The sequence below is a fragment of the Poecilia latipinna genome, unplaced genomic scaffold, assembly GCF_001443285.1.
Source record: "Poecilia latipinna isolate Pla-1442-1.1 unplaced genomic scaffold, P_latipinna-1.0 Scaffold330, whole genome shotgun sequence".
Lineage (NCBI taxonomy): Eukaryota > Metazoa > Chordata > Actinopteri > Cyprinodontiformes > Poeciliidae > Poecilia > Poecilia latipinna.
The window spans coordinates 335,751-352,185 of record NW_015112946.1 but is presented as its reverse complement, the minus strand read 5'-3'; the positions used below and the strand labels follow the sequence as shown (position 1 = coordinate 352,185).

Sequence of the window (16,435 nt, the reverse complement as noted above, 5' to 3'; positions counted from 1 at the left end):
ACTGCGGGTCGTCATTCTCTAACAATTAAGATGTTACTGAAGTAAGTTTTCAGACTAATTAGTTTCAGGCCACAAAGCAATATTTAAACGTACCTGGCTGTTTTTGAAGGCTTGAGCTGTCCGTACTCTTCAACACTTCGGTTAACAACATACCCTCCATCCGTGCTTAAAGATCGTAGCACAAGGTTGTTTGCTTGGTCCCCAGCTGGTGGGCTGTTCGACAGCTGGGGACCAATCAAATCCAGAAACTTGATGTTGGCCTCCAGGCGAAAAAGAGGATCAGAATACCATTTCTAATTTCTTTTCTCCTAAATTAGTTATGTCCTTTGTACTACAAAGAAAAAGATGTTGTTAGCAGTAATGACATTTTTTCTTTCTTCATGGATCCATCCGTCCGTCCGTCCGTCCGTCCATCCATCCATCCATCCATCCATCCATCCGTCCATCCATCCATCTGGCTGTCTTGAAACCTGAAACGTAAAAATAAAAATGAAAATGTCATGGAGTTTTGCATACATACTTGAAAATTTTGCTGAAATACATCAGAACTTTTTTTCTGTCCTGAAAGTTTTCTGAAATGTTTAATTTTCAGAATTTGTTTGTGCGTAACTCAATTTGTCAGAAAAAAATATTTCTAATATATTAACTCTAATACAACTCAAAGCACAACCTTAAATTAGGCTGAAAAAAAGGAAGACAGCCAACAATAAAGTGACATAAAGCAAGAAAAATAGGTGAGAATTTTCAGCTAATATGTCATATTAAAACATTAACAGGTTTTATTAGTATTAATAGTACTAATACTAATATTAATCAGTCACTCATAACAGAATGACCTCTGAGTGAACACCTGGTAAGTGGGGGTGTAATACCCTTAATAAATTGTCTGTTCCTCTACATGTCAGAGATACTTTAATAAACATACAGTAAAGTCTAAAATTAATCGGTAATGCTGTTGGAACTGATATGGTTTGTTTTTTTAATTATTTTTTATGATATATCCCTATTCAGAAGGGATACTTCTGGAAAAAAAAAAGATGCCTAACAAAACCCTTTTTTGTTTCAAAAAAGGTTTTCAGATGGTTTAGTTTGGGAGTATTTCATTGCACATATCAGAATTTCCATGTTTCACTCTTCATAAATTAGCTTCTTGAATGTAGTGCTTCAGAGGGGAAGTCTGGAATTTCCATGTGAAATGTATCAATCGTAATGACGGTTTTAAGATGAAGGACAGACTTTTGCATTAAAGAATATGGGGATGTGTTTGAAAACAATTCATAAACATTAAAGACCAGCTCTTGTACTTTTCACAGCTTGCAAGTGGTTTTACATTTCAAGCCTGAGTATGTTTCCATGTCTAAGCAGGGGCAAAGACGCCATCTGTGTGTTTATTTCTCCTCTCGTGCAGTTCGCACAAGACAAAGTTATTTTTGCCTATTAACCCTCCTTCCGATAATATCCGTAAGAAGGTGTTCAATATAACCCTCCTTGCTCTTAACAATGCTTCAGCAAGAGTACATCCTCAGTTTTGCATGTTGTGGTCTGAGACGGGAATGCCCTGGTCCCCGAGGTCCCGGGAATCAATCAGAACTGTGAAAGTGGATCTACTCTGGCAGGACATGTTTTCAACGTCCCCTCTATTACCTCTGTGCTGCCTAGCAACTATTGCCACAGTCATAGGCTGCTGTTTGCATGGTGACCCCGGCTGAGACAATCCTATTGGCTGAGGAGGCAGGAAGGTTATTCCAAAGTCCTTTGGGAATGCTGTGCCAAAGTGAATGTTCATAGTGTGTGAGGGCACAGAGAGAGGAAAGAAACCTGTGAAGGACTGCAGGGCAGGATGAGATAATGATACAGGAGAAGAAAAGATAAATAATTTCACGAAAGGTGCTATCGGTGCTTGTGTTTAGATATTGTTTGACGTCCATTATCTTGTTTTTAATAGAAGTTGTGTGAGGATATAATCTTTGATTGCCATTTACTGCCATGACATCTTGCATCTTTTGCGCATTTATAAAGATTACAGTCCACAATCTGCATGAGTACTCCAATGATTTTCAGAGGTTTTCTATTGCTGAAATAATCCTATTTGGAGAAATCTTGCATGCAACTTGCTACAATCCACATAATAGACTCAGAAAATATGGAGAAGATTGCTTTGGTCAAATGAGACATAATTTGAACTTGTAAAAAAAAAAATCCTACTCTTAACATAATAGTCAGAACTTGGCAGGAAAAGTTTGGATCAAAGAAAATCATTATGTTAGAATGGATTTGTTAAAATCCAGACCCAAATGACTAAAACTTTGAAAAGTTCAAAGGGGTGGGAATGCTTTTATAAACCTCTGTAGAACTCATCCAAACCACCAATTAATCCTCAGAAGTGCATTACTTGGAAAGGGCCCTAATGCACCCATCCAGTCCCACAACATCCTATCATTTAAACATCTTGAATATTATTCAGCAGTTTTTTTTTTCTTCATCACAGCCATCTTTATGAATCCATGCAATAAAAAAAGCTAACAGACGACTTTTTAAATATTTTTTTGTGGACACAGACTGGCAAAGTTCATTCATGCAGGGACAATTCAAAGGTCAGTTGTTTTAATTTCACATTTCTTGATTGGGAGATCCACACACTAAAATGGTTCTCATTAGTATCAATCAACAGGGAGCAAACAGCATGGAGTCAAAACTTTTATGACTGCGTGGATGGAAGATTTTGACTACTTTTCCCTATAAATAACCCCCTACATGACATGGTAAAGTAACAAGATTCATAGAAGTTAGCTTCAAATGAGGCCAGATGCCTTGGCACAGTCATAAAGCGCACATGGACACGGGAATCACTAAGTCAGCAGTTTGGGTGCTTAGCACCTGCACAACAATGCTACCTGGAAGCAGTGCCCTGCAAAAGTCTTTTTCTGCAAGACTGCAAATCTTGCAACAATAAATCATTTTTATTTACTTGCCTAATACGTTTAATAAATTACTTGCAAGTCTTGTGCACAACATAACTACAGTACTGGATGAGCAGCCAGAGGTCGAAAGGAAGCACTCACTGATTTGTTTGGTCGATCGAAACTTCAAAATCCTGATGCATTTATTTTTAAGTTTATGCTTAAGTTTTATTTTTCAGAAGATTGTGAATGTTTGGTATTCAAATGCAAATAAAGCTCTTTGTCAAAAAATACAAATAAAAACAAGAAGTTTAGTCAAGTCATAAAACACAAGCGATGACATGAACGCTCTGGGTTGCTGTTAGAAGCACCATATTGTGATCCAATGTCATATGAATTTAAAAATAAATAAATAAGGCATTGTAATACATTTGGAGAAGTGTGCACACCCTTACAGAACTCTTGGTTAAAGCAGTCTTTAACCCATTTTCAGCATTCAGTCTTGTTCGGTAGAACTCTGTCAGAGTGATAAATCTAGACTCGGCCACTTTGTTTTCCTACGTCACCGTGCAAAGATCCATCAAATTTGTCCGCCTGGGAGGATGCATCATGTCCACAGCCCTTTTCTTGTTGTTCAACAGATTTTCTGTCAGGTTTAGTTCTTTAGTTCTGGACTCTTCAATTTTCCTCTGACAAAGTGTTTTTTTTATTTTTTATTTTGATGTACTGTTGGACTCTCTGTGATTGATAAGAAATTTAATCCCTCTTCATCCTCAGCTTTCTCACAGACACCTTCTGGTTTTGGGAGAAAAACTGGCTGGCAATCTGAACTAACAGGTTAAAAATCCTCAATTACATCTAAAGAAATGTATTCCCAGAGCATGATGCTATCTTCACTATCTTTCACTTTGGGCATTGTGATTTTGGGAATTTCTTTTTTTTTATGATATGTAGAGCTGCTTTTGTTCCAAATAATTGTTGGAATCGCAACCATATGATCAAATTTAACTACATAAAATCATAACACTTTCTCCCTCAAGTATTTTTTAAATGGGAAGGCCTGGAAGTATTTCTACTCAAGAAAGTACTACCTGTGCTGTGGTATATCCATCATGCATTTTTAACCTATTAGCAAAAGGAGCAAATGTCAGAAAATCATAAAAGGACAGCTAAACTTAAGAATCAACATCAACATAGTATTTGGTGTGTGGCGTGCATTTTTAATCTTTTTTTCACATTTTTTGCAAAAAATATGATTTCGAAATGGCACATACTGTAGCCCTTCTTCAAACAACTTTGGATTGTTCAGTGCTGTGCAGCGCACCTTTTGTCGGCTGTTTTCTCTTTTAGCTGCGTGTCATTCTGAGACTTTGGCAGCAATAAGAAGATGAGCCCTGTGGAAGCTGTCAGGAACGTCACACCTGATATCTCATCCCAGAAACAGCTTGGTGTGGCTTTTGTTGTTTTATGGAAAGCAAAATGCTCTTTCACAGCTTTCCAATAAATAATACAGAGTGTTCCAGCTTGGCTATATTTTAAACGCAGAACAGTGAAAAACAAGTATGTGGGGTTTCTAATTTGAGAAAGTCAGGAGAATATTTTTGTTTGTGATGTTGGTCTTTTCATTCTCAAATTTCATCTGTCTCATCTTCTCTCTCTCTTAATATAAAGACAAAAAAAACATAAACACATACAACACTGTCTAATTTCTTTAATGGATAATATTTCCAATGTACTCACTTCATTCTGTGATACTGAATCAAACACTATATTATTAAAGAAATACTTCCTATAAAGATTTTAAAATAGCTCCTCCTGAAGGATCATTTTACTGTCTGCTGCTCTTGCATAAGGACCTTCCTGTCCACGTCCCTCCCTGTCCCTTCTCTGTCTGGTTCGTATCTGTTGCAGTGTCCCTAACAAGAGATTTGACAGCCTGAGAGAAGGAGCTTCTTCGCAAACCGTAACCAGTTAACTTGATGACTAACCCTGCACTTAAGACAGTCCTCACTTTGAGCTGAAAAGTAGAGCAGCGTGGCATTGAACTCTTACAATTTTTCATTTAGCCGGAGAAAAGTCGCTAACATGGTTCAAGCAAATTGAATTCGTTTGTTTTAAACGGTGCAAATTACTGTATGACGCTTAGGTGCCTGATTTATGCCGGATTTATCTGCTCCAACAGCTGCCGCTCTTAACTGCTTTCTCAACCCAAGGACTGTGTTAGTGTACGATTCCCATAAATAATTCATAAGTATATTTGAGGATCAGAGTGAATTTATCACCGGAGATCAGAGAGAATGCAGTAGCACCGCGTGGTGCGATCAGAGAGTTCACAAGCGAAAAATCAAGCACGTTGAAGCTTAAATCAGTGCAGTGTCAGAGATCCCCAATCATCTTGTTATAGGATGTGGTATATGCCCTCACTAACAGATTTTCATGCTCTTTGCAGAAAGCTCGCCTTTCCAGGATACGACTATCAAAAACAGGAAGCTCGAGTGCCTTCCTCCACAGCAAGCGCAACGGCCTGTTCAACGAAGCTCTCGAGCTCACGGTAAGACTCGCCTCAGCGCCACATCATTTACTATTCCGAGAAACAACCAGCCGCACAGGACACAGGCAAAAGTGTGCATAGTTTAAGCGGTGACACATAAAACCTGACCCGTGCCCTACCCGAGATTCTAAATTCAAGCCTTGCTCCCTAATATCCATTAATTATCCCAGCATCCCTTCGGAGGAACTAACTGTGTTCTCATTTGGCGAGCGGCACATTTAATGTGAGCATCGCTGAGCCCAGCTGCCCAGCTGAGGAACAGGCTTGAGGCGTTGTAGCAAGAAATGTAAACACAACACAAGGATGTTCCCTGCCTCTCCAAAATCTAGCGGTTTACAAGCAAGCACTATAGTGGCCCCGGGGGCTGACACAGCACAAAAACAAGTGTTTGTTCCACTTTTCTAACTCAGTCTTCCAGTGTCTTCGTTGCTGTATCTCTCTCCAGCAGAACTGGTGAGGACACAATCAGATTGGCACCAGTGAGACTTGTTGGCCGAGAAACACGCAACACATTTGCAGCAAGGCACTGGAAACTATAAACCTGTAACTGTATTTTTGGAAAAATGTTGTACTTTTTAAACTATCAATTAGAAGAAAATGTCAGACGGTTCAAGTTATATGAGAGCAAGAATTTCTGTTTTTGCAGATTTAGTCGTAGAAAATACCTCCATGTTCTCATTGCATACAGAACTCCATGTCCCAAAAGTTTAGTTTTTATGCGCTGTGGCAAAAAAATATCGTATTATTTTTGGTTTATTTGTGCGCTTTAAGTACATAGCATTCCAACACCAATTCCTGCACATTAAAAAAAAAATGTTCCATAAACATTTTTATTATCAATAAAGTCTGTCCCAACATAAAGACTTTGTTCAAGTAAGGTGGCATAATTATTGTCTTCTTAAAACAAAATGTTTGCCAAGGGTGTGCATTCTAACTTTTTAAAACACCTCGTTTATATATTATTCAAGTGCCGAGAGAATGAGATGTTCTTATCCAATGTCATAAAGGTTAACACAGAAATATGTTAAGTCAGAGGTTTCCCACAAGCCCAGGCCTCACAATCCAATATAGTCGATCGATATGTAAAAGTTTGTGATCACTGCTGTGTGTGTGTCTGTGAGTATTTAGCTCATTAAATCTTTCCCTCGGAAACTCCTTGGTTTCTCACTGCTTTTTAAAATTGTGAATGAAAAAGAGTTTAGTTTAGTTTGATGTCATTACCAGATTGAAGATTTAACATCAGAGTTAAATCTAATGGAAAAAGTAGCAAACAGGACTTGGTCCTGGTTACTTGTTAATTTTTCCTTTGTGAAGCTTCTGATCAAGCAAGGAAGAAAAGAAAATGGCTAGTTGGTTCTTATTAACTCTGCATCACGTTTTGTGTTTATCTTAATATTATCTGCTTTAAGGTTTCTGTGACAAACCACTTTACCCGGAGCGCTTAGCCCAGCAGTCCAGGGTTGTTTGAGCAGCAAGGTCAGACAGATGGTTTTTATTGCTGTTTCTGATGACTGGGTGGAAGTTAAACAAAATGTTAATCGCTGTCAAATGTTTAATCGTTAGGAGGCTTTTTATTCACAGTACGCCCGGCACCACGCGGAGCGACACAATGTGTTTTGTCACCCGGCAGATCAAGCTGTTTCCACTCTACAGTATGGTGGCCACCTGGGTAGTGAGGCATGGCCGCCTCCAGATAGATAGACCGCTGATACGGACCTGTAGTCACATGTATGGAGGGGGGTGTGGGGCGGACAGAAATAGCTCACACCTAAACACCTGTGCTCTGCTGCTGCTTTAGCTACAGATAAGCAACCGCGACACAAGGGAGCCGAGGAACACTGAGTCATCAGCGCAGCAATGTACCCTCTCAGCACGGAAAGCCTCTGTTTTCAACACCAGCCACATGCTCAACAAGCAGAAAGATCCTACTACCATTCTTCCTAATGCAGCGTTTTGCTTGCTTATCGCTGTTATGAGGGATGACAGCAGTACTTTTCACTGAGCTTACAGGTACATGTGGGGAGCATAGAGGCAACTTATTACAAGTCTGTAAGTAAATCATAGCAGGAAAGAGATAACAGGACAAGAACACTGATGAGGCACCTTACCCGGATCGGTGTGACGATATTTCCAGACTTTTTTGGGTCATTTTTTGGATTATTTCTGGGTTAATTTAATATTGAGTTGAATTATTACCCAACATCTCACCGACACCAGCAACCCTCATAACCCCACAATTACAAGATGGATGGATGGATGGATGGATGGATGGATGGATGGATGGATGGATGGATGGATGGATGGATGGATGGATGGATGGATGGATGGATGGAAAAAAACACATTTAGCTGTACCCCAGTAATTAAGAACATCATAAAAAGTTCATGTATTTCATTAACTTATATAAAACAGTAATATATCGTTGAGTTATTTTACACCACATAATATATTAATCACCTATTTTGATTAATTTAGTTGACTAAAACCTATAAGTAATGAAAAGAAAAATCTAACTTCTGTTTCTCAGAAAGTTAGAATACTGGTAAAAGATAGTTTTTTGATACAGCGTATTCACTCTGTATTTGATCAAGGTTCCTTTTGCATAATTGAAAGGCAGCAGGAAGGTGATCACCCTGTGGCCGTGCTGTGCTACCTGGAACAGGATGCTTTGAAAACAGTCATCAGCTGATCTACATTGGCGTCTCTGGTGTTTTTCATCTTTTCTTTTACAATACCCTAGAGATTCTCATGAGGTTAATGTTTGGTACCTTTTTTGACAACATTTTCCTTCCACTCAATTTTTCATTAGTATGCTTTTACACAGAACACTGCTAACTGAGCTCTTCTTTGTGGCTTGCCTTTGTTTTGTAGGGTATCCATGACTAAATGCCAAGCCACCAGTCCTCCCTGTGATTATATACCGTAACATAGCCATGGCAAAATATTTCTGAATAAAAAAAATATTGACTTGAGGAACTGAAATATGGATTTTCAGTAACTTTTAACAGAAATGATAAAAAAATATATACAGAAATAAACATTTGAAATATATAAGTCTCTCTGCAATGAATCTATGTTATATGAGTTTTACTATTTGAATTTAATTCAATACGATAAAGCAACTTTTTGAGGTGATTCGAATGGACTGGCAAGGATCTGTTTTCCAAATCTTTCTAAAGAAGTGATTTTATCTTTCTTCACAGTGGAAATATCTTCTATAACCTTTAATCCTTTCTAGTTTTAGTGACTAATAACACATTCTTGCAAAAAAACATACCAAGTGAACTCACAAAAAGACATATAGCGGTTTTACATTTGTTCACACCTTGTTCATCAGCTTAGCTATAACCAGAACTTCCTTCAAATATCTGCAGAGTTGGAAGTACCACCGACTTTTCATGCAAACTTTATTTATTTATTTATTTTTTATGCAAGTAAACACATAAGCGTCAGTTCAGTGGTATAAAGCATAAGGAATATGGTAAACAAGTCATTAGACAGTTCCCTTTAGCGAACACAGACAAGTAGGCAAAATGTCATAATGGAAATTTTATGTGAACTGTATACTGAGTAACTATTATGTGCCAGAAATGCTAGACGTTCCACCCTCCCCACACAGGTCGGTGTCCTAGATGTTAGAAGACTTTCCTCTTGGGGTTTGGAATAGTAAACATTCTCTGTCTGACTGGCATGACTGTAAACGCTGACGGCTGTCTTTTCTCAGCGCCGAACTGTGAACACGAGTAAAACTCTACCTGTCTTGTTCTCCTTTTGTCTCCTTCTTCAACTCAAGCAACTTCCATACAAGATGAACCTTTCAGATCAGGTACTGAGACGGCATTCGGCGGCACGCCTCCCACATCACTTCCAGGCAGAGCGAGAGAGTGAAGCCTAACGTTCGTTTCGTGTTTGTGTGTGAATTCTTCTATTCCAGGGTTCCACTGAGGACGAGAAGCGTTTGAGCAAATCTACCTCTCTAATAGAGAGCCAGCACCAACATCTGCTGCACTGTCTGGAGAAAACCACAGTGAGTGCATGGCTGCTGGAGCTTCTGGAACTGAGTACAGTCTTCTTCTATCTGTCATGAGTGTCTTTTTTTTTTCCATCATCACACTAAAATCCACCAGTCCTGACTGTAAAAATACTTCTAAAAGCTGAGTGTAGAACCACAGCTGAGTTAATAAGAACTGAGCTCTTTGCACAGTGCAGTACATTTCATTCTGACTCGCTTCATTTAGCTTTTGATACACATTTTCCATTTTATCTCTCACTTAGCCAAGCACAAGCAGTTGTTCTAGCATGCTCTGATCCGTGAGGACCCAGACTCATATTTAACAGCCTCCTTATCTGTGAAAACAAAAACACCACGCAGTAATCAATATAAATGATTTCTTTGTGTGTTTATCTTGTAGGGGGCAAACATTAGCATGGAAACAATTATGTTGGCTTCACTGAAAAACAAAATTAATTTTGTTTAAAATCCTTTTTGTTTTCATTTCGAGCACCAGTCAGAAGTTTACTTACACTCATGTCACATTTTGGGGTCTTTTTGTGATGGATTTTGAACTGTTTGGACTCATTTACACAACATAAAACTTTAATAAAATTGTAGAGGTTTTTTTTTGTTTTGTTTTGTTTTTTTCAGCAAACTTCAGAGAAAACCCATCAGCAACATCCTAGCATCATTCCATCTACTTTTTTGTCCAGTTTTCTCATCACAAATGGCAGAGCTCGTTTAAGTTGCTTGGTTTACATCCTGGACTCATCTTTTAAGAAGTTATACTCAGCTTTTACAAAGATATCGAGTACAACAGTTAAAAAAAATAATAATTCAGACAACAAAACAGGCTATCACAGCTACTGTATGCATTGTGAGAGAACTTCTTGACCTTACACATAGATGACGCTTTCTTCCTGCTTTTGCTCCGCAGAACCACGAGTTTGTGGACGAACAGTATTATCAGCAGAGTTACCTGGAAGCGGGGCTGCAGAACTATCCGTCTCGAAGCCCTTCGTTGTCCAGCCAAGACGGCGTGACGGGGACATGCTGCACCCGGAGAAGCAAGAAGCAACACCACACCCCTTTACCGAACGCCAGCGCTCCAGCACACATGCAGCCTTTGAAACACACGCACACACACCCACAAGGCTTGCAGGAGCTCAGCACCATCCACATCCATCCTCTAAGTACCAGGTAAGGTCAGAGTTCCTAAAGGACTGGACTGTACCTTGACTTATACTGATCCACATGTGTGAAGATGCCATGTTTATCTGTTCAAACAAGCAATAAGCAAGTATAAACAGAATCCAGATTCTGCTTTTAAATAAGGTGACGGTTTTGTGTCCTTGAGCTTTAATGATTTGCGCACCACGAGCAAAGAATTTTATGTTGAAATTTTGAAGCAACAACTCAAGACATCCGCAAGGAAGTTAAAATTTGGGCATACATGGGTTTTGCAAGTGGACAATGACTATAAACACGCAGCCAAATTAGTTAAGTAGCAAAGTTGATAGTGAGAAGTGGCCTTCACCTAGCCCTGATCTTAGCCCTCCAGAAAAATCCATGGTGAAAACCTGAAACGGTGTGTTCAAGAAAAGTGGCACACAGAACTTCCTCAGTTAGATCAGTTCTCTTAGGAGGTTTGGGTTAAAGTATTTCCCTGGGATCGTTCTAATCAATTTGCTGTTTTTGTCCTCCCCACCACAGCCGCTCCAGTTTAAACATGCGCGTAGATGAGCCAGCTTCTCTGAACTGCCAGAGCAGCCAGATCACAACAGCAATCATCAGCATTCCCACACCGCCAGTGACGACTCCGGAAGGCGACGCTCACCTGCCCGCCGCTCCCACCCTGCAAAATGTGGTGAAGGTGTCTGCTCTGTGAAGACTAGACTGCAGCAGCGCCGCACAAACAGACAGAGAAAGACTCACAGAAGCAGACCGAGAAGGACTAACTATGGTGGAAAGGGCTTTCAGAGACGTATTCTGGCCCTGGTGGAGCCTGCCCCCTGCTGGTGAAGTGTTGCATTGGCACGGACTCCCCTGTACACATGGAGGATGGACTTCAGACGCAGTATCTTCATGTTAGTGGTCGGCAGACTTGTGTTCGTATGTGAATGTGTGCATAAAAGAACAAGACAGATGGATAGGGAATCATTTAGGAAGAGGACTGTGTGCCTCTAAGTGTCAGAGGTAAGTTCCCAGAGTTAGTCATGTGTCACTGTGCACAAAAGCACCTTTTTATAATTTATGCTTGAGTTTAAGGCAGGAAGTACAGGAGGGGGAATGAGGACAACTCAAAGAAAAAGGGAAATAAACAAAATAAAAAATAAAAAATCACCCCCCTCTGAGGTTTGTAGACTTTGAAATAGAGTACTGCCCGTTTCAGCCATTTTGGTCTACAAACCTCCTTTTCAGGTCAAACATTATTCCACTTTAGCGTAATTTCTTAAAAACCCAAAAAGCAGTAGGTGTCCGTGTGATGGCATTCCCAGTGATTGTGAATGAGTGTTTGTAACTTTAAGATAGACTTTAAGTTGTTCCGTTTCTGAAAGGAGGTGTGTCAGCGTGTGTTTGTGTGTGTTTTTCTCGGTTGATTGAAAACTTGTATTTCAGTTCTTCTGGAAGTATCTATGGCTCAGTATATGATAATATATAACTAGCTGCCACTTCGAAGGGTTCTTTGCACATATTTCTGTCAAAAAATTCTCAGCAGCAAGGGTTTCACTCAGTTTGTGCATAGTTTGCAGCACTAAGTATTTTTATTTATTTATTTTTTAATTATTACTTTTAATCACCATCCATTTGTTTTGGCTCCAAATGCCCAAATGGCCTCAAAAAACACAATTTATTTTGCAAACAAACAAAACAAAAAAAAAAAAAAAAACTTACTTTAAGTCCAAATCTACACAACGAAAAGCACAAAGCATTTGCTGAGAATTTGCTGACAAAAATCTGCCCTGAGCCTGTGATCTTTGTGAATATTGTTAATAGAATATTTTGTAATATTTGACCATCGTTTGGCAGAAGCAGTGAGTCTGTCCTCTTGTTCTTGCTCTCCTCTCTACATCCCTCTCTCTCTTGTTGTTGTCCTGTTGTGTCCCTGACATCTGTGTGAACAACAGTATGCTTTCAGTAGTTTTTATAGCCGTCGACATTTTTTTTTCTTCCCTAAACTCAGCGAGCATTTTTCAGAGTTGTTGAGTATATGTTCGTAATCTGTGTGGTAAGCAAACTTGGTGTTTGTACTTTTTGTCCTCCTCGATGTTTTAAAGGATTTCTTTTTCACTTTATCTTCTGGAGACTTTACAGTAGGCAAGTCTGTTGTAAAAATGACCGCAGGGACATAAAAAAAAAAAAAAAGTACTAGATGAACCATCTTTTGGCCTTTTTTCCATACTGAATGTAATTTGTAGGTTTCAGCAGCGACACAGTCAGTCAGTTGTGTCTTCAAATCAATGAGACCACTGTCAGGAGTTCATTACAACAGAGAACACCAGCTAGAGTTGCAGCAGACTAACCACCCACCTCTGCAGGCTAAAGGCTCATATCATATTTTGAGTTTTCCTTTTCAATTTTGTTTGTACTTGTAGCCGCCGCTGACTCTGCCAGAGATCTTTGTTGTCGTGTTCACTTGAAGCCAAGATCTCAGTTGTTTCAATAGCCTTGGGGGAAAACATCTTTAAACAGAGAAACTGCTTTTGGTGTGTGATTAGAAAACAGCCCTCTCTACATATTTACTTGAACAAGTTTTACCCACTTTTCTTCCAAAGCAACAAAGAGCAAACAGTGCCCACTCATTTATGTTTCCATTAAACTACTCCACTTATGTTTGACATATTCTAATAAAATGTGGGATATTTTTTGTCAAGAAAGAAATTGTTTTCTGAGGTTCCAGGTGAAACGTTGCCCTTTTCATCTGTGCTTTGAAATGTCTTACCTACTTAAAAAGCTGGTAAAAAATAATAAAAAAAAAAAAACTGATTGTGATTTTGCTATGATTCAGATTTTCATGATTTTTAGGTTTTCCAACTCTAAAGTTTGCTATTTGCCCTTTAAACATGGTGATTAAGAGCACATCCACTAAGCAACAGATTCATGTTTGACTTTTTAAAAGCAATACTATCCTGTAGATTGTTTTTATTTCTGCAGAAGTTAACTCTTTAATGTCACCAAGTGTCGTATTAGAACATTATTTATTTTAGGTCAACTTGTCTTTTCTGCTGTACGTCAGTTCTAACTCTTCCAGAGATTAGTAACAACCCAAAAAAGCTAAATTATTCTACAAAACTGTACCAAAATGTGTTTTACTTCTGGTACTTATTAATATTAACCTTTCCCTGAGTTTGGTAACTTAGGGCACAAAGATAACTGTCTAGATCCACTATTTGCATTTAGTCAAAATGGCCATATTGAAAATTACAAGGACAGACACAAAACATTTTTGTTATATTAAAAAAAAAAAATGAAATCAAGAAATTGACTTTTCATTAAGAAGCTTAGAGTCTACTGGAATGGAGCAGAACAGGTGAGGCAGAAGCAAAACTCCTTGCTTTTGATGCTGGGGAGATTTTTTTGAAAACTTGACTCTTTTCCTGCTGCTTGTTATCAGAACAGGTTATTTTACGTCAGCTCTACTTTCAATAGACACAGGTTGACATTCTATGTAAGCATATGATACACTGGAAATGTCTAAGGGATGCATTTTTATTTACAAGCAACAAAGATAGGTTCGTGGTTGTGTCCGTCTCCGTTACGTACTCTTCTCTCTCTGCAGGCTCAGTCTCCCCTTACTCTTTGCTTTGCCCTCCTATGCCACCTGTTGTTGTTGAGACTACTGCTGTGCGTAACTTGTCATGTGTTGGATATTATTTATGACCTTGTCTTGTGTCCCAACTGTGAAACGCCTGATAAAACATCTATATCTGCCACAAAAACCTGTAGTCCGTGGGCTTTTTTCTTCACCTTCTAACCCTGTCTATAAGTCCAAGTGTGTGAACAGCAAGAAATGGCAAGAAGACAGAGCTTCACTGTTTTTTTTTTTTTTTTTTTTTCTGCTCTTCCATAAATGCAGAGTGGTAATCCATATGTTTTCATCAAAGCATAGGCTATTACTTTTAAGTGGTTTCTTTGGATGGAGGAGAAGGGTCACTGAGAGTACAGCCAAAACTTTGGGTCATACTTGAGTTGCTGCACAAATTGAGTCCCATATGCACAGTGCAGATGAGCAAAATTTGTGTAAAGTGAAATGTTTATTGGTTTTCCTGGTGAAGACGTGTAGAAGCAAGAGAATAAATTAATATTTGACTGCAGTGCCATAATTTCACTCCAGAACAAATCTAAATATGAGCTAAATATAAGCTTTTACTGTCCTTACATCACAAGTGCTCTGGGTGAAGACTGCTACACGCTAGCTGGAACATTACGCTATGTTAAAATGAACCCATAATTGAGCTTTTCAACAGCAAACACTTCAGCTTGGTTTGGCAAATAAATATATGGAAAAGTGCAAGAGGAGGAGCTGTGATGCTGTGAGCCAGTTTCTCTCCTAACAGGAATACAATCCTTCTTAGTAAGGAGGAGAAAGCATCACAGGCTCTTTACCAGGACATTTGTCTGTCAAAAATCTGAAATTGGTCAAAATTGGGTCCATATCCAAAAACATTTGGCTAAATCTATACAGACTGACCAGACTACCTTCTACTAACGTCTCAGCTTTTTAGGTGAGAACATAGGTCAGCTCCAACAACTTTGCATGGTGCAGAGAGATTGTGCAAATTGAACTGATCAAAAATCTGCTTGTCTGTATGATCCAGCTTTGAGAAATATTATAGGTTAAAAACAAACACCAAATGCTGTCCTCTTTGCAGAGGGGGGCAGCAAGTGGTGTCAGTTATTTTACCTAAAGTTATTTTATAAATAATTAAATGTAATCTTGGTGACGGTTGGATTTTTCTGAATCGTTCAGCCTAAGATTAGGTTTCTGCAAAAAGTTTTTATTTTAATCACTTTCATGAGAGAGGTCAATAAATGTGGAGGTATTTATAGTATTTACTCCTGTTCAACTATGGAATTTATTGGCAGAACATTTCACAGCTACATCCCTCAGCATGGTTGATGAAGCATTTGTGAATCATCGTCGGTAATGACTCAGATCGGGTAATGAGAGTGACTTCAGCCGTCTTCGGGTTCACCAACATCTTGAAAAAACTGCTAGACTATTAAACTAAGAGGTGATGACTTGTGTTTGATTTATGTGAGAAGATATGTTTAATGTTTCCTGCTTTTGTGGGAAGAGCATTGGCTTCTTTACAACGTTCAGCGCACAACTTCATAGAAACATTCCAGGACAAGATCACAAGACCTTTATGTGGAGGAAGTCGTTGTCCAGCAGGGAGGCAGTGGCCTGCTGAGATGACCCTGCTGATGAAGGAGCAGGGACACTGCCGGCCTCAGCTGGACTCCAGACTGTCGATGTTTCCTTAAACCTTTGATTATGAGCAGAGTGGACAACAGAAACAAAACAGCACTCTGCATGCTCCTTGTTTTACTGTTATGTACTTGACTCGGTGTGTAAATGACATGTTCAGTTACAATTTATTTCTGCCGGAATAAATAATTATTTCTAAATTGGCGCCTAAATTTCTTCCAGTTTGCCTCCCTCTCTTGTTCGGGTAGCTTAAGCAAATAACCCAAATCCCCAAAGTGAAAAAAGGACAAAGTGGGGAAGAATCACATTGAGAATCCAAGAGGTCACAACTAAAACGTTGCTGCATGTCAAAAATCCAAACCAAAACTCAAAACTCTTGCTTCTTTTGCTCTGTTTTACAGGAAAAGGCAGTTGTTTTAAAGCACCTCATGCCGATATTTACTGTAAAGCATTTTGACACGACTTCATGGATGAACGGTGCCGGGTGTACAGCAACAGCTGGCGTTCTCTCTCCCACAGAGCAGAACAGAGAGAAGCAGCAGCGCGTCTGCAGAGCG

General features: G+C 39.1%; 1 protein-coding gene across 1 annotated transcript in view; it reads left to right on the top strand.

The window, feature by feature from the left end:
* Window positions 1-12,811, top strand: part of LOC106949176 (potassium voltage-gated channel subfamily D member 3) — a 23,899-nt gene extending 11,088 nt beyond the window's left edge. Inside the window, exons 3-7 of the mRNA XM_015035281.1 lie at window positions 5,350-5,451; window positions 9,245-9,277; window positions 9,386-9,478; window positions 10,383-10,645; window positions 11,159-12,811. Coding sequence (XP_014890767.1) covers window positions 5,350-5,451; window positions 9,245-9,277; window positions 9,386-9,478; window positions 10,383-10,645; window positions 11,159-11,333 — 666 coding nt within the window. The 3' untranslated portion in view covers window positions 11,334-12,811. The remainder of the gene's footprint in view (window positions 1-5,349; window positions 5,452-9,244; window positions 9,278-9,385; window positions 9,479-10,382; window positions 10,646-11,158) is intronic.
* The last annotated feature ends 3,624 nt before the right edge of the window (window positions 12,812-16,435 follow it).